Source organism: Belonocnema kinseyi, chromosome 4, assembly GCF_010883055.1.
Source record: "Belonocnema kinseyi isolate 2016_QV_RU_SX_M_011 chromosome 4, B_treatae_v1, whole genome shotgun sequence".
Taxonomy (NCBI): Eukaryota; Metazoa; Arthropoda; class Insecta; order Hymenoptera; family Cynipidae; genus Belonocnema; species Belonocnema kinseyi.
Window position 1 is genome coordinate 139,013,785 of NC_046660.1, and position 19,318 is coordinate 139,033,102.

General features: G+C 34.5%; 2 protein-coding genes across 11 annotated transcripts in view; one reads left to right on the top strand and one right to left on the bottom strand.

Moving 5' to 3' along the window:
- LOC117170590 overlaps positions 1-13,710 on the top strand; it is a 267,116-nt gene extending 253,406 nt beyond the window's left edge. For 4 of the 5 annotated variants that reach the window (XM_033357447.1, XM_033357446.1, XM_033357449.1 and 1 more), the window contains one exon: positions 12,985-13,710. In XM_033357447.1, the coding sequence (XP_033213338.1) occupies positions 12,985-13,538 (554 nt within the window). In that variant the 3' untranslated portion in view covers positions 13,539-13,710. Of the gene's footprint in view, positions 1-7,057; positions 7,229-12,984 lie in introns of all 5 variants that reach the window. The other variant, XM_033357450.1, reaches the window with a different exon arrangement.
- Positions 13,700-19,318, bottom strand: part of LOC117170592 (2-(3-amino-3-carboxypropyl)histidine synthase subunit 1) — a 194,989-nt gene continuing 189,370 nt past the window's right edge. For 4 of the 6 annotated variants that reach the window (XM_033357458.1, XM_033357459.1, XM_033357457.1 and 1 more), the window contains one exon: positions 14,226-14,532. In XM_033357458.1, the coding sequence (XP_033213349.1) occupies positions 14,302-14,532 (231 nt within the window). In that variant the 3' untranslated portion in view covers positions 14,226-14,301. Of the gene's footprint in view, positions 13,934-14,224; positions 14,533-19,318 lie in introns of those variants that run through there. The other 2 variants (XM_033357456.1, XM_033357455.1) reach the window with 2 other exon arrangements.

A 19,318-nucleotide genomic window follows, 5' to 3' on the forward strand; every position in this document is an offset into this window, starting at 1 on the left:
GTTTTATTTTAAACATCTGTATCCCAATCAGTAGATGATTCTTCTTTTTCCTCTTTAATCGGTTGTAGACCTTTTTTATTTTCTTTCGCCTTCTTTAGAGTTTTCTTAACCTCTTTTTTTCTTCTTAATATCTCCTCTCGTTCTTACTTTCTTCGTATTCTCTCTTTCTCTAACTGTTCTTTTCTTTCTTGTTGCATCCTTTATATATCTTTCCTGTCTATATTTTAGTAGTTTTTTTCATTTCTTCTATTTCTTTTTCTTCCCTTTTTCTCTCTTGTTGGATTTTGATTCTTTTAATATTTCTTCTAATTTGTTCTGTTTTTGTTCCTTTTGTCTCCGCATTTCCTCCTCTTCTTTTTTTTCTCCTTTAAACCTTTTCTAATATCCTCCATTGTTGGTAATTCATAAATTTTGCGTTTCTCTTCGGTGAGTTTTTGAATTCGTCGATCTCCTCGCCTGGATCCAAATTCGTCAAATAGCTTGTATTTGATCTCTAGTTCTTTTCTATCTCTAATTTTCTTTATCTCCTTCGTCATCTCCCTGTCCACTTCCGCTCTCTTCCTCCTATCTATTTCCCTCATTCTTTCTATTTTCTTCTCTGTTGTCTCTTTTGATGGTGGTTGAAGAAGGTCATTCCATTTTTTACATGAGTGGGTTAACAATTCTCCCCCCACCAAACTTAAAAGGCAATCCCTTACACTTAAGGATCAAACGTGGGTCCATTTTTTTGAAAAAAAAAATATTTTTTCTGTTTTCGTTCTTTGTAAATGTATGTGTTTGTGTTATTTTTTGTCGTTATCAGTGATGTTAAAGCAAATCATTTACATGCATTCCATTGCACAGGAAAAAAATTCAAATTTTACTCTATTTTCTACTATTAAATTTTTTAACATCTTTTACATTCCAGTAACCTAGTATTTTTCCCATTCTTTGTTTTTATTTTGTAAATTGTTGGTGAAATTTTCGCTTTAATGAAAAATGGTCCTTCGACATTTTTATTCAAATTCTGAGCTATTCCTTTCCATTTATTCTTCAATGTTTTATTGCTTTTTAGATCTTGTTCACCAATTTCAAAACTTATGGGCCTACGACTAAGATTGTAATATCTAGATTGCGTTTCATTTGCGGTATCTCAATTTTTAATTACCTCTTCTCTAATTACTTTGAATGAACGCATTCTATCTGCCCATTTTTCTGACTCTTAAAATTTCTATTTCGCTTTTTCCGTCTAAATCTTTATTTAATGCTTGCATGGATTGGAGCTCTCTACCTAAATTTAAAAAAGCTGGTGTAAATCCTGTAGAAGAGTGTTTATTTGTATTTAAAGCAAATTGCAAATCATCTAAATTTTCATCCCATGTATTATGGTTCTTTTCTAAATATGCCTTAATTGCCGTTTTAATTGACCAATTACGCTTTTCAGTTGGATTTGTCTGTGTATGATATTTAGGAGTTTTCGAATGTCTAATACAAAATGTTTTCGTTAAATTAATAATTGATTTGTTTATGTATTCTTTTCCGTTATCTGTGAACAATATTCTAGGCGTTCCCCATTTCGACATTATACATTTATGAAATTCTTTTTCAACTGTTGATGGTAATTTATTTTTTACTGGAATTATTTCTGCCCAATTTGTAAACATCAACAAAAACTAAAATATATTGATTTTTCGATTTTGTCATTGGCAGTGGACCCATCATATCAGATGCTACCACTGTCCATGGTTCTTCGATTATTTGCTTTCCCATCAAACCCCTCAAACCCCATCAAATTGTTTACTTTAGGTTTTATTCTTTGACAAATATCGCATTCTTTTACATATTTAAGAGTTTCAGAATACATTCCAGGCCAAAAATAATTTTCGGAAATTTTTGCATACGTTTTTTTCATACCTAAGTGACCTGCTTGTTTATTATCATGATTTTCAATTCAAACTTGTTCCCTTATTTGTTTTGGTATGGTTAATTTCCACGGGTTGGTATCTAAATTTAATATTGATTTTAAAGGGTCGGGTCTATAAAAATACAATTGATTATCGCGCATTTTCAAATTTTGAGTTTCTTCTGACTTATTTTTAACATGTATAATTTTACTTGCATACTCTATTCCTAATCGTACTCTAATAATTCTAAAGCCCATTTTGCTAATCTACCTATTGGATTTTTTAAAATTGTGCAACCATTTCAATGCAATATGATCTGTGATAACTTTAAAAGAATAACCATCTAAGTATGGTCTACATTTTCTGATCACCCAGACTACTGCTAAACATTCCTTTTGTGAAGCATAATATTTACGTTCTGCTCCATTCAGACCTCTACTTGCAAAAGCTATTATATAATTTTCGCCGTTTATTGTTTGTGTTAAAACAGCTCCTAACTTTATATCGCTAGCATCGGTTTCAAGTTAAAATGGACTTCAAAAATCAGGGCAAGCTAAAATTGGTGCTGTTATTAGTAAGTGTTTAATAGTCGTAAATGCCTGTTCCTTTTTGTCATTCCATTCCCACTTTACTTCCTTTTTAAATAGATTTTGTAGTGGTTCTATTATTTCTGCAAATTTTGGAATAAATTTCCTATACTCTGAAGCCATTCCTATTAATCGCTGAATTTGTTTAACCATTTTTGGCCTTGGAAAATTTAAAACAGGTTCGATTTTTTCTTCATCTATCTGTAACTCTTTTTCGTTTACTTTAAAACCTAAATATTTTATTTCGGAACAAAATTCACATTTATCTAAACCTATTGTTAAACCTGCATTTTTATTTTATAGAACACGATTTCTGAATATTTTAAATGATCTTCAAAATTTTTTGAAACTATTATAATGTCATCAAGATAAAAAAAATACATGTGGCTTTAATTATGGTTTTATTATATTATCCATAAGGGGTTGGAATATAGCAGGAGAATTTGTCAAGCCAAATGGCATCCTTTTAAATTGACACATTCCTTTGACCGTAAAAATAAAAACTGTAATTGGTTTCGATTCTTCGTCCAGTGGTATCTGATGATATGCTGAACGAAGATCGATTTTAGACATGTATCTTGCTGATCTCAGTGTGTCTAATATTTCAGACATTATTGGAATTGGATATAAATCTTTATTAATTATTTTATTTAATTTTCTAAAATCTAAATAGAAAATATATTTTCCATTAGGTTTTTCTATTATGACTATTGGATTCGACCAATCGCTATTAGAAGGTTCTATAATTTTTTCTTCTAGTAGTCGATCTAGTTCTTCATACATAATTAAACTTATTTTTGGTCATACGTAATAGTATCTTTGCTTAATGGGTTCGTGACCTTGCACATCTATTTTATGGCTAGTCAAGTGGGTCGGTTTTAATTCTGTCCCCTGATCTGTTACTTTTCTTTTAATTAAATTTTCTAGTAGCACTTGTTGTGCTTCATTCAACTCTACTATGCCTTCAGAAATATCCTCGTAAAATTCTAAATTTTTCTTTTCTATTTTTACGCGTGTAATATTATTATTTATTACCGCATTATTTCTAGAATTACACCAATGACTTTTTCTAATTGCGAATAATTTGTCTATTATCGAATCATTTTTCTCCTCCTTTTTATCTAACACCGTGTTTAATTTAGAATCATTTTTCTCTTTATCGCATTCCAATCGCCCTTTAAATTCTGTATCTAAATTTCTATCTTCATTTTTTGCCTGTAAATACGTGTTTATTTTGTTTCGACCTTTGTTTGGTTTCCTTTCTCTCTATATATTTTGATTAGCCCGCTTATCTAATCTCTGTACGCCCACGCTGGCACCTGCCAGTGTTGCGTCGCTCGCCATGTGGGGTCTAGGGTGTGGGGCACCATGCTCCCGTACACTCTATGCCGGCTGGGTTACTGGCGGGGTTGAGCCTAGTGCATCACCTGTATTGGGGGTCCGGGGTGGGTTGTGTAGCAAAACGGGAGAAGAGACTTCACACAGTAGCAAATGAGTCTCTTTCTCTCGCATGTCGTTTCGCAGGCTAACCTTCGTTCCGAATTTCAATTCATTTTTCTCGCTTTTCCTATTTTTACTCTCTTTTTTATTCTCTTCCATTATCGGCTCCTGCATTTTAATTAATTTCGATTTTATCGTATACTTAATATTTGGTAATCCTGGTAATCACCAAATCTTTTTCTCATAATCCATTTTTAAACCTATTCTTTCTATCATATCGGTTCCTATTATTCCTATCGATCTGAAATTTGGTACCAGTCTGAATAATAAATATTTTTCCGTATGACCTATTTTGATTGGGATTAAGACTTGTCCTGTAATTTCTAATTTTTGTCCATTAGCTACTATTAATGTATCATTTATTGGTTTTTTAATTTCTTAGCCTAATTCTTTTACTATTTTTATAAATTTTTCCTCAGTGCATGAGTGAGTTGCACTGGTGTCAACTAACACTTCATATTTATGATTTAAAAATCAACAATAAGTTGAAATCTCGTTTCGTGTGTCTCATTTGTGTCTGTGTTGAGTCTTTCTAGTGGTCTCTGATTTTGTCTGCTATTTTCCGCCTTCAATAGCGACCGTATTCGTTTCCCTGATCTAAACTCTACCAACAATCCAGTCGAAAATGGCCTATTTTCCCACAATTGTTGCATGTTAAGGGTTCTCCTGATCTATAATTAAAATTTCGGTTTCCTAAATTTGGATCCATGAAATACTGTGCACGTGGATTCATTTCGCCTTTTTTATAATCCCTACTATTTTCATGATTTGAATTTTTTAAATTTTTATTATCCTTTTTGTCTTCTAACCTGCTTTTATTTTCTTCCGCGTTATATAAAAGCGCTGGTATTTGGCGGAGAATTATTCGTTTTTTGTGTCTGTGTGTTCCATAACAGCTGATTCATTGCATACAATAATGCTTGGCCAGCTGTGTTTTGATTTTTCAAATTACTGTTATTATGCATAAACCTCTGATTTCCTGGGTATCTTTGATTATTTATATAATTCGAATCATTATTTTGTAATCTTGGATTTAAAAATTTTGGATTTCAATTTGGAAATCTTGGTTTGTATTGTTGCATGTTTTGTTGGTTTAGATACCTCGGCCTAAATTGTTTTTGTTGATTCTGATCATAATTTTGTTTTTGATCTCTATTTTGATTTTCGTTTTTAATATTATTTTGGCTCTGATTATTTTCTATATCTTTTCTATTTTTATCAATCTTACCGTTATCTTTATCTAAAATGCTAAGCTGTTGACCTCTAATTTTAGATTTTGCCACTTTTGTTTCCATTCTCGCCCTAAGATTTCTAATTCTGAAAAATTTTAAAAAGCATTTCTCGAAATATAAACCTTATATTCAATTCTCAGATTTTCATAAGTCTTTCTTGGACGTGGCATTAGTCTTTCGAATAATTGTTAAATTTCTGTAACGAAAGCATTAATATCTTGTTCCTTCTTTTGATTGCAAAATTTTCTTTTGTTTCTTATTATTTCTGTATATTTTTCGTTTAAATATGCTTCTTTAAAGTCTTCTACAAATTGATTTAATTTGGCCAATTATCTCCATTTACTTGAAACCAACTTAAAGCTTCTTTCTCAAAAACTGCATCTAAATTGTCTAATATATCTAATTTACTGATTTTATACCCCTCTTGAACCAAATTAAATTATTTAAAAAATAAGTGAGACTATCTTCTCGTTCTAACCGACTCGATTCTAGTCGTTCTCTGTTTCTTTCTAATCTTTCGAGTTCTTTTCTCTTGTTTTCAATTTCTCTATCTATTCTACTTGTTTCTATTTCATCATTTTCTAAGCTCCTACTATTTTTATCTTCTATTTATTTGGGGAGAGTATGCTAATTTCACTTCTATGTATGGTACGGTTTTGTCTGTTGCAGTTTAGGGTACTTTTTGTCTATGTTTGTGTCTCTATTATCGTTATTGGGATTGCACATGTCGCTTGACTCGGTTGTACCCCCCCCCCCCCCCCCCCCCCCCCCCCCCCCCCCCAATTCTAATTCTCGATTTCGCACTGTTATGAATTCTAAATTTAACTTTCTTGCTAATTCTTCTCTTCTATTCTCGTTTTCGCCTGACTGAATATCAATATTTTCATTTTCTACACTACTCGCATTTGCTTGTGCGTTATATTCTTCAATTATAATTTCCTGAACTACCTTATTTGTCCTACTTTCCTTTATATTCTCTCAGGGGTTCTTTACGGCTGATTAAAAACCGGCACGTTCACTGAGGTGAGCGTCTCGGTTTTTACTACTGGAGAGTGTGCGTGGCCTTACCACGTAGCGGAAGTATCCATTGAGGGCGGGAAGTGCTAGGGTTGTTTGTATGACGTCACTGGTTCCTACTTCGCTCGCCAATTTTCGTTTCTGACGCCGCTTCCTTTTCTTTCTTATTTCTTACTCAATTTTCTCCTAGTTTTTTGCTATCTTCCTTAATTTTTCCGTTCTAACTAGTTTTTCCTACTAGCAGATTTTATTCTCCTGTTTTATTTGTCCGAAATTCATTTCCGTTTTTTCCAACCGTATTTTGTTTATTTTTGTTTACGATGTTGTGTTTAAACCCCTTACTTATCCAAGCCTGCTACAAGGAGTACGGATAAGGCGTTTTTTCGGGGTAATTTTTATTTTATGAAAGGTGGCAGAGCCTGCGAACACGCGAAGTATACCAACTATTTTAACGGACATCTATAACAGCCTACCCGCACTTTATCGATCTAAATTACATCTCGACGCACACATTTTTAAACACAATTGTCAAATAAAAATATAAATTTACAAAAAATCAATTAAAAAAAATTTTCAACTTAAACATTTAATTTCAAATTTATTTCGGTCCATGGCACACAGGTATCAATTTAAAATTCTAATTTCATCATTTATTTGACTTCTTTTCTCGACTTCGGATTTTTGTGGGGATTGTGGGTTTTTCAAGGAGGGCGCCAAATTTGTGAGGAATCTCGAAAATTAAGGGATGGGAAGGATTTGGAAGTCGAGAAACAAGGTGAAGTCAATAATAGAGGCAAACAGGCTCACTATAAAAAGGGTTTGTTCAACCAACTTACAGTGATAGAAACTACAGGCAGTCTCTTCTCTCCAAGATCCGAATCAGGCGGCAAAGCCGAGAACGCGCGAGCGATGGGGTTAAATCCGGGCGTTGAAACCAAGATTCTGGAGAGCAGCTATTGGGGTTGAAATTCTGGAGGATCGAGTGGCATCCTTACATACATATATGTATGTAAGTAAGTATATTTAATCTCTCCCTTTTACGGGTTTGAGGGCCTCCGCTCCCTGTACATAAAATTTAGATTCCATCCTTAATTTATGTTATCAGCTGCTTATCTTCTAATTTTTCGCCTTGCTTAAAAATAAAATTAAACAATAACAAAAAATTATATTAATAACTCTAGTAAAGAGCGATCTTCCAGGGATTCCGTCTCCTCTTACCATAAACAACAAACATTTTCCACGATTTTGAATTTATCTTTTGCTTTTTAATTTCCTTTTTCGAGATCAACCGATTGGCTCTGCCCTATTTCCTTGCTTTCCCTTACTTCTTGCAATTTCTTCATCCACATCACTCCCTGTCCATTCCCATCCAACATCCATCTAACACACTCATCCACGCTCAACTGCCTCTCTTCCTCTCCTGTGGACCTCTCTAAAACACGTACCAATGACTCCAATTCGTATACCGTCCCTTTTCTAAAACCCATCTGATTGTGTGGAATACTTTCTCTTTCCTCTATCTGACTCTCTAAAGTTTTTCTTAAAATTTCTGCATATATTTTGTAGTCAACTGGCATGAGAGTGATCCCTCTGTACTCCTCTACCTTCTTTCCCTCCCCTTTCTTCACAAGTGGTACCACCAGCCCCGTCAACCACTCTTCTGGCCACCCTTCTCCTTTCTATACCATGTTGCAGATCTCTAACAGACCCTTGAAATATTCTGTCCACTCACCTAATTATATTTCTTCATTCACGCCCTTCTTTCTTCCTCTTTCCTTATTCATCACATCCCAAAACCTACCTTCTTTGATCACTTCTTCTACTTCTTCCTTGTACTTTTGCTTTCCCCTCCGCTTTTGCCTTTCTAGCATCCTCTCATGTTCCCGTTTTCTCCTATTGTACCTCCCCCCTTCTGTATTTCCCGTATTTTCCATTTTTTACACACTCTTTCATTCTCTCTTTACTCTATTTACATTCCCAGTCCGATCAGCCTCTCTTATCCCCTTCTCTTTCTGTTTTTGTATTTATCTCATTCCTTACCTTCTCAATCGATCCTTTCCATATTCCATTAACGAGTCTACCCTTCCTCTTCTATAAACTTAATCTTCTCCTTTTCCATTTTTTCTTTAAATTCTTTCCCTGTCTATCTCCCTATGTCTGGACCTTTTTACAAATGCTTCCTTTTCTGCATCCCAAGCCCCTCTCCCTTGTTCGCCAGTCTATGCATTCAAATCACCTCCTATCAAAACTAACTCTTCTTTCTTTTCCTCCATCCACCTCTTAATTACTCTCCAACCTACCTCTTCCCCTCTTCTTCTATATACACAATCCACCGCTATTTTGACTTTTCCAACTCCAATCCTTCTTAATATTGTGCCATCCTTTTCGTTCATACCCACCTCTTTGCTCTCCTTTACTACCAATTTTTTTCTAACACCAGAGACCATTCCGCCCATCCTTCTCCCTTTAACGTTTTCCTTTCTTGCTTCTACATTGTCTACACGTAACCTTTCGGTAACATCTTTTTTATCCCCTTCCAGCCCTTCTCATCTGCCCAAGTTTCACTCATCATAGTCACATCCCACTTTTCTCTCTCCCCCCCAAATCCTTTATTCTTGTTCTTCAAACCTGACACGTTCCAGAAAGCTATTTTCACGTTCCTCTCCTCCCTTCTGTCTTCTTTCCTATTCACTTTGTTTTCCCTTTGCCGTTTGGAAACCCCTCTGATGTATGTCTAGACTCTTTTTCGTCTACCTTCCTCGTACCTTTCTCAAAACTTATTCCTTTTTTCTTTAATTCTTCTAATTCTTCATCCCAGCACCATTCCTCCCCATTTATCTATGCACTATCTCTCCCTATCCACACCATATGTCCCTTTTTCCTCTTTACCCAAGCCCTCTGCTGTATTTGCCATCTGCTTTTCTTCTCCCTCCATGTTAGATCTTCAATTCTTTCCCTTCTTCCTCTCAATAATTTTTTTTCCTCCATAATTTTCCTTTTCTCCTCCTCATTTTTACTAGAAACATTCCTCATTTCCTTCCTTCATCCCTCCTATTCGCTTGACTCCTACTCTTACCTGCACTCTGTCTCTCAAAAGATTTTTTATTTCCACTTCTGTTTCACTCTCCACTGTTAATCCCTTAACTACGAAGTTATTTTTTCTCTTTGCTCTTTCTTCTCTTTCTAATCTTCTTTCAATCTCACGCAGTCTTTTCTTTAATTTTTCATTTTCGCTTTGCGCGTTCTTTTTATTCCCTTTCGCTATTTCCTCATTCTCTGTTTTTTCCCATATGCTCGTACCTAATTTCTAGATTGCTTACCCGTTCTTCCAACTGTTTTATCTCTCTATATCTCTGTTTGTCAACCTCTTTCTGTCTATTCCCAATGCTCTATAGCTTACCCCAAACCTTGCCATTCTCCTTCTTCCAGCGTTTATCCCATTCCTCCCATTTTTCTATTACCTTTTTCACTTCCCCCCTTACATTGTTTCCCTGTCTATTCATATCCCTATTCATGTCAGCCAATCTCTTTCTTGTTTCCTCTCTAAATCCTTTTATGAGAGCTTCTAATTTTTCAAATATTCCCCCATCCCCCCTATCTCTTTCTGGTGTTCCTGGGGTTCCTTTTGTCCTCCCCGTCACTGCTAGTCGCGCTTTTCTTTTTTGCCATTCATCCAGACTTCTGTTTAAACCCGCGTTGTCTAGGTTGCTGAGGCGTTGTAAATTTGAGCGTCTTCCGCGTTTCTTCACCTTTCCCCCCACTGCGCACGCTTTCAACAACGTCAGCTGTTGTTGCCACTACGGTTTTCTGCTCTGTGCGATCGTCCAGTAACTATTGCCCTCTGGCGCCAGTTTGTGGACATCGCGTCGTCGGAATCCTACCTTACTCAAAGCTCCGAGACGTTTCCCGCCTTTATCACCTATCTCTTGCTCCCCTTACCAAGCAACTAATGTCTTACTCCTAACCTCAAAAACTTCACACGCTCCAAATTTTTCACTTCAAACCACTCACTTTCAACCTTTACAACTTTGCCTTCACTCGCCCTTCTTCCTTTACACTCGAGCACCGCACTTTCTGCCTTTTCTGCATCCACTCACCCTTATTCACTTCATCAAAACCAAAAATACATCACTTGACAAAAAAGAGTTCTTTCGGGATCGGTACCGGAAACGGAAGCCTAATACTAATATAATGTTTATTTTTTATCCATCTTTTCTGGGCAGCATTGGAAGTCGAAGTGTGCATTTGTTTTCAAAGTGCACTATTTAGTAAAATGATATTGGTTGGGCGAAGAAGAATCTTCGAACCTTGTCAACTGCTTAAAAAAGGCTTTCTTGAAAGCTGCTTATTTTTTTTAAATTAGTATCATTGAAATACTAATTGGGATATCTTAAGCAAGTTTTCGTATCCTTTCAAAATTCTTAAAAAGGTTCTAAATTTTTCTTAAATACTAAAAAATGTACGTTTATTTTAAATTGTTTGGAATATTTCAAACTTTTTATTATTTTAACATCAGCTTAAAAATCTTTCAAATATTTCAATATTTTTTCTGCAAAAAATTGTTACTCTCCTAAAATCTTTTAGATTCTGTTCTAAATAAATAATTCTAAAATGTAAATCATTTACAGCTTTCCCAAAAATCTTCTTATCGGTACCGCATTATTTTCTAGTATTGAAATAAATGAACCATATATGAAACCATATATGAAATTAAAATGTTTTTCACAATCTTTTAAATTCTCTTACTGCACTAGATGGGCAATCTCCCACCTCATCTCTGCCTATTATAACTCCGACAATCACGTTTCGGTAGTTTTTTGGTGATTATCAAGACTTACTTGTGATTTAAATAAATAAATATTGAAAAATGCACAATGTACAATTTAATACATTCTCGCGTCTTTTTCAGTAATTATTTATTTAAGGGGGGAGATACCTTTAGGTGAGGAAAAAATTGCTGATTTTCATGATTTTTTAATAGCAAGAGTTCAACGTTTTCAAGACTGGGTATATTTTATTATAAATTTTGGCTGTTACGTTCGTATTTTAGTAATGTTTCGAAATGGTGGAGACATAGCACGGTTTTCTGCATGAGTTGCAGTGAATGTCATCAGACGGAAGGATATGTAGCGTCGGCATGATTATTATTAAAATGGACAACTAAAATTTTCTGCAGCGCTCACCGCTACTAGGAATTTGACTTAACATTCTTGATATGTTAAACTAAAATTATGTGCAATAATTTTTTTCCATTTTTTGAAGCCAAGAAAGGTATTTCCAACCTTAAATTACAAGAATTGTTTTTAGTTCCAATTTTTAAATGCGCGTCAACTTCGAACAATCCATGCGCTGCCCTAACACAAGCGCAGTAGCAAAATGCTACCACATGGGCATCACTGAACTGTCAAAGAAGCCTGTTTCCAACGGTGCAAGAATGTCTTCATTGTCAAGCATGTTTTTATTGACAAGAATGTTGTTAAATCGACTTGATAACGTGATATGTTTAATCAATTACTTCCCTCATTTATTGAGGACCGTTCAATCGGAAAAAATGCTAATTTGCGGCGTTATAATGGTTGATTAATTATAATTTAGGTAAGGTTTGAACCATTACATTGCTTATTAGCTTCGTTCGTCTTCAAACACATGTGGCTTAGAAGTCCGTGGTAGAATAATCAGTGATTCCTTATTGTAGAGAGAAATTATGCCCTCTTTATACACAAAGATACTTTGTTTTAAACACATGACGGGTTGCATTGTGGATGGGTTGTTATGTGTGAGGGTGGAAAATAAAGCGAAAACACCTTCTTGTGGTGGGGACTGGGTCGCCGTTATCCCCTTACCAGGAAGCGGGCGGAGAGTAAGTTACATTTTACGAAAAAATAACCATTTTTATCGTTTTTTATAGCTTGCACCTGCGCACCCACTTCTCCGCAACAAACTAGAAAATATCTTAAATCATGTTTAATGTAATGTTTTATAACAATATATTTCTAATTTATCTGTATGAACATCTGGGAAAGTTAAGTTTAACAACCTAATAAAATAACGGGATTATAGTCAAATTCAAATTCAAAGCCGGTTCTGGTATAGTCAATATTCTGGGATTGAATGCGGGTTCTAGAAATCTCTTAGTTGTGAGGAATCATAGCTTTTCAATGTTTGCAATTCAAAATTTGAAAATGACGTTCGCAACGCCATTGTTTGCTCTGGCTGCCACAAGCACAGAGTTTTATAATGACGTGGCCATGTCCTTATAATAGGATTCTTATACCATTAAAAGACTATATCTCTTCTTCTATCGAATAAGGTAGAGAGATATGTTCGATCACTTTGAAACGATTGATTGCATCTTTATCTTCCTTTCCTATGGGTTGTAGAAAGAGAGAGTTTCGTTCAGCGTTTCAAAATAATCAAACATTTCTGTTTTCCTAATTCGATAGAAGGAGAGATTCGACCCTTAGAGGTATCAGAATCCCACCCTTATATGCAAAATAAATATTTACAAACGCGTTATGCAGAAATATAGTATCTGTCAGAAATCAATCAGGAAATATGTCAATTTCACGATTAAGAGAATTTGAAGTGGTTAAAAAATACCCCCTTCCCCTACTTTAACATTATTTTTTCTTTCTTAAGTAACTGTGGCGAGTCTGAATAAAAAACAAAAACGTCAGGTTTAAAATGTAAACAATCGCAGCAGTTTTTACGTTCTTAGTTCGGAAAACCACATTAAATGAAGAACATTTTGTATTTATTTTTAAGGACAATCGAGGCCTCCTGGAGTAGACGACTGCATAATGATTAGCGCTGATTCGCCAGCGCCCTTTCACAGGAAGCTTAGTTATTCTCCGGACACAGAAGAGACTTTAAAATTGGCAACCCAGAAATTAAATTTGACTGCAGGCGCACCGCATGCTTATGTTATTCCAGTCCAAGTTATGCCTTCGGAAAACAGGCTAAATATTCCAGGCCAGGACACAAGTGATGCCTCAGAAATGGTCAACGCTGTTAACAGTTTAACGACTTTGAATCCGTTTACACAATTTGTACCAGAAGGAACAAGTATCAACACTGAAAACTACAGTCAATCGTTAGAAGCCCCATGCTTGTCTAATGTGCAAACTTTTACGTCGCATGGAGGATTTTTCCTCCCTGCAGGTTATCGACTCATATACGCACCTGTTGGGAGTACTCAAATTCCATCAACGATACCTACTACTCCCCAATTAGAAAATTTGAATAATGATACGCTACCAGCAGAGCTACAAAGTTGTTCTGAATTAATAGTTTCAAATTCTTCCGAGATCGATCAATAACGCTATATTATATCGATACATTACGTCAAAATGAATGGTTATCAATTAATTTTATGGAATTTAGGTGATGAGTTTCATACATTACTGTTACGATTGTCATCAGAAATGTTTTATTATTGTTGTACGATATTGTCACACAGATATATTATAAAGGTTATTATTATTATTATTATTATGTTTTTATTATTAGCAATCTTTTACTTTATCTCCAGCATTTTTTACACATAAGTAGGCAAGGGATTCTAATTTAAGTGCCTATGTTGCAATGATGCTAATGACCCAGTGTTTACAGTAAATTTATCCTCCTGACACTAAATATTGGATTTGTTTATGTTATCTTGTAAAGCGGCCACATGCGTTCGTTTTATCGGTATGTATAGTTTGACATCATTTAACTGCAAAAGATGGTAACAAATTAAGTTTGGTGAAAAATCATTTATGTAAATGATAAAAAGCTGAGCTTCTAAGTTGGTGTTTTGAGGAACACCAGTAGCAAATTGAGCAAATGGAGAAGAGAGCCCTTCGTATTACACTATATTTGGGTGATTAAGCATGTACGATTGAAAAGTGTATGTAGCAAGTCAAGATTAGGAAGTTTCTCATTCAGAATATTGTAGTCAAGTTTGGCAAAGGCCGTGGAAAGGTCTATATAGATTATATTTATATAGAATTAGTTTTACCATGCATATATTCAAAAATATTTTATATTAGTTGGTTAATTAATATAAATACAAAATTATATTTTTTTAATTTCATGTAATTTCTACTTCACATCTTTACATTTTCCACAACATGAATTTGTCGGCCTTTCCAATTCAGGTAACTTGTGATTTGGAGCCCAGGGACCAAGACTGGCGGATGCATAAAAGTCCATTGGATACGGCTTTTCTTCATTAAATATTATCATATTTAAAGTGACAGCTGCTTCAAAAGGATTTAGGAGCGGTTTTTTAAATGATGTACCCCAGTCGATGCTTAGTCTTGGGCATGCAACCTAGAACAGTTTATATATAAACTTTTATTTGAAATACCATTCCATCTGAAGTTTGCTAGTACGTCACGTCCGAATAGATCGATAGTACTAAGCTAGTTTCTGGATCTAACTTACAGAATTTCAAAGCGCGCACGCACAATAATTTTTCCATACATACATGATAGGGCGTCCCTTTTTCCATGCACTGACGGCACTGTTCTGTATTTAAATATTAAAACCCAAAGGATTAGGGAAAAAAGAGAGAGTTTGATCTATTCGGGCAAGACGTACTTCAGGTAAGTTTCTTCAATCGTACAATTATGCTATGTAATCTCATCCTCTAGAGCAATTGTAGTTGTTTAAAGCATCAGATTTGTGACTTGACATTTTTGCTCAGAAGGGATCCAGCGATTGAGAAAGCTCGAAGCAAAGAAACATATCGTTCCGCTTAGAGGTCGGTTATAAAATAAAGAGAACTCATTTGAAGTAGCAGTACAATCTCTATATAATAATTCCCTTCTTAACTGCTGCGGAAGTAAAGGCGTCACAGAAAAAATGAAAGATAAAGTTTACATCTATTCGAGGTGTAGCGCGCATTGCGACGTCAGCGCTATCTGTCGTCGTTTAACTTAATTAAATTGAAGAGAAATGGGGATTCCCATCTGTCAGTTGCTGTTTTCGGTTTTGCTGAATGGCATTAAATAAGTTTTAATTCGTCTACAATAGTGTAATTTATTTCAGAGAAGATATATCAGTAAGAACTTTTTTTTCGTGTTTTCTGTTGCTGATTCTACATTTTTCACCGTAATTTTATCCATTCAGCGTGACGCAGTAGACGAGGTGAGAATTATTGTCCTAACCTCGTTGAAACTTTGGCCGATATATGTTTAATTTTTAACCGCTGCAAGTTTTACCTGCAACAAATTTTAACTTTTGTTTTTTCTGTAATTGTTTTAAATCTGGTGTTCCGATTTCTAGCTCGAATTCACTCGTACTTTGCCGTTTTCCAATTTCTGCTAAGGACGGCGTAGCAGACGACAGCTTTTATTCCACCGTAGAATAAACTTTCGCCAAATAGCATGTAAACTATAACAGCAGGAAATTTTACATGCAACAAAATTTAACTTTAGTTTTTTTCTGCGAAATCTAGTGATGTGCCAGGTAAAAATTTTCTCTTTCAAGAAGCGACTAATTGTTCGCGATGTAGCTGTACGTTGGTATTTCTTCAACGTTAAAAATAAAGTATCTGTATTTGATGGTCCAATATTTTTCGTTCTGTGTAAGCGCTCCTTAAATAAACTTTTAACATAAATAAATAATGGAAAATCTAGAATTAGCTGTGATTGGCCAATACCCGATGTTTGAATTCTATCCGTAATAATAATCCTAAACGAATTCTCCTTTCCTTGCATTTTTCTTATCTTAAACGTTGTAAGAGATTGGACACGCGCTGTCGTGGCTAACGCGTTAAGGATAGCAGGTTTTTAAGTTAAATTTTCTAAACCAATTTTCGCATTTGGCCAGAGTTAGTAGACACAACCCTAAAAGAATATTTGTAATCATTCATCATTGCGTAAATAAACCCATAAAATAAGTGACAGTTTTTTTTCTGAAAAAATTCCACCAAAGTCTGATAGGAATATCATAGTATTGTAATATGCCATCAGACAACGAAGCTAAATCCATTTTAATAGAAGATTCAGCAACGCCACGTCCTATACATGACATCTAGATAATCTACCTGCAGGCAAATTTCATTCTACACTAAAAGCTATTTAAAACGTGAGAACCAAATCTGAGTTAGCCAGAAAGGAACAACCACTAGAAAAGTTTTCTGCAAACTACTGCCGTTCGGTAGCCCTAGCCCCGTTGAGGTCAATGGGAAAAGAAAAAATGCTTGAGGTTGCGAAAGGCCGGGACAAGGTCGAACTTCGCAATTATCTTCATTTTGGACCCTAATAAAATCCTTAAAAAGATGCCACATATCATGCTCCTCCTAACAAAATGGCGACAAAAATCGCGTGCAAAAAATGTCAAATTTTACCTTGAAATTTGAAAGATTATTTATTTTGATCGTCACTGTATTACTATTGTATTATTATATATGTATAAATAATATATATATATACTGCCACACGTAAATATGCAAGTATGTATGAACTTATCGATATGTATCGAATATCTACATTACTCGTTTCCGCATTAATTCTTAAAAATTCGTGTTTGACGATGGCAATCATAAACCAGAGAAAATATTCTTCAGACTTTAGATCTTTAGAATATCTGAAACTTCAACTTGCCGCATTTCCTTTTTTATCATTATTATTATCAGTTACAGTGACACAACCTCTACAATGTGCAGCAAAGGAAAACTGAAGTTCATAAATACACTGCAAAATAACGGACAGTTGAAGAAAGATTTAGAAAATCTTTAAGGACCTGAATGCAGATCCTGCACTACGGATCTTCCCTAGAAAATGCCTCTCTGGGCTCTCTTCGCTATCTTTATTTTCGACGATCAATAACAAAAAGTCAATGTAATTTACAGACATTGTGACCGACAAGAGAAGGTGCACGAGAAGACTCGTTATGGATCTAACATAAAGTTCAAGCAGGGATGGACAATAACAGAATCCAGAGAAATCGGGATGGCAGCGAAGTAAACACTGACATTCTGCAGTCACAAAAAAAAAGATCCTGCTCCAGAGGAATTGTTGTACTTTATTTCCTATAAGTGCTAGACAGGATGCGGTTCGAAATATGGCTGCAGGAAAGCAAGTTTAAGGCCCTTTATTAGAATGGCAATCGCGTCAGAATTTTGAGGCCGCACGGTTGAATATTTTTGTCTAATTTTTTGCACCCCTCATCTAAATAACCATATCTTAAATCAAGCAGAGCCGGTTTTTCGATAAAATGTTTATATTTTGTTCAATAATCAAAATAAAGAACAATAGGAATGACACTCAATGAGAGCTGTACATGCATGTCCGTAGCAAGCCTGCTCACCCTCGTCAAACTCAAGTCAGCACACTACCCGCAGGGTGATGAATTACACGGAACGAATGAATGCCGGTCATTGTTACGAGATTTCGGCCAGTTAGAAAAACTAATATTATGAAATCATTGATTAATTCAATTTTTATTAACAGAATTAATTAATTTATATAATTACAGTAAATTGAAAAAAAAGATTCATGAAAGTCGGTTAATATTTGTAGTAATAACTTGGTAGTTTGTAAAAAAACGAGTTTCTGTTTTGAATTTGTAGGCCGCACGGTTGAATATTTTTGACTCATTCTTGCATACGTCATCTAAATCCTCATATCTTGAAGCACGCAGAGTCGATTTTTTAATGAAATCATTACATTATAGATTATAACTTAGATTATACGCGCCGAAAATGCATATACAGCTAACACTGCGTATTACTACTACTGTTCTTCCCTGTTTGATTATTAAACAAAATATAAACATTTCATCGAAAAAATAACTCTGCTTGCTTCAAGATGTGGTTATTAAGATAAGATGCAAAAAATTAGACAAAAATATTCAACCGTGCAGGATCAAAATTCAGACGCGATTGTCATTCTGATTTTCCTAATAGCGACAAAATAACACTTTCATTATTATAAGATAACGGTCCGTTACAGAACCTGTCATTATGAAACCGTGGATTCATTTAATTTTTATGTGCAAAATCAATTTATTTATATAATTGTAAACAAATGAATAAAGATTGAGGAAAATTGTTTAACGTATGCAGGAAAAATGAACGTCTTTAGGGAGTTTAGCCTGACTTATTTAAACAATTATCATTTATTTTCAAAATTGTTTGCTCTTGTAAGTCGTAGGAATTCTAAAAGATTATTTTCTTCTGGATATTTATTACTTTAAAACAAATCATTTGTTTAAAAAATTTTTCCCGTAACGGTAAAAAAATATTATTTACTGCAATTGATCACACAATCAACGAATGATTACGAATGGAACTTTCTTTTAAGATATTTAGCAATTGAGTATTCGGTTCTTACTTTTTAGGCTGAAAGGTTGAATATTTTTTAATCATTTCTTGCATACGTCATCTACATTCTCATATCTTGAAGCACACAGAGCCGCTTTTTCAATTTAATCATTACATTATAGCTAATAATCTAGATTATACGTGCATCTAGACTAAAATTAAAATCTAGATTATACAGCATATTCAGCTAACACTGCGTGTTACCACTACTGTTCTTCCCTTTTTGATTATTAAACAAAATATAAACATTTTATCGAAAAAATGACTCTGCTTGCTTCAAGATACGGTTATTTAGATGATGTATGCAAAAAATTAAAGAAAAATATTCGAATAAAAATCGTGGATTAATTTATTTTTGATGTGCAGAATCAATTAAGTTATATAATTATAAACAAGTGAATAAAAGATTTAGGGGAATTGTTTAACGTGTGCAGGAATAATGTTCGTCTTCAGGGAATTTAGTTTGTATTGTTTAAACAATTATTTATTTTCACAATTGTTTCCCCCTGTAAGTCGTAGGAATCGTTTGTCTCATCAATTGCAGTAAATAGTATTTTCTTACGATGTACGGGAAACAAATTGTTGAAACAAATGATTTTTTTAATGTACTAAATATTCTGAGGAAAATAACATTACACGATTCCTATGACTTAAGAGGGGAAACGATTGTGAAAGTAATTAATAATTGTCCAAACAAGTCCGACTACATTCCCTAAAGACTTGCATTAATCCCGCACACGTTAAACAATTTTCCTGAATCTTTTATTCATTTGTTTGTAATTATAT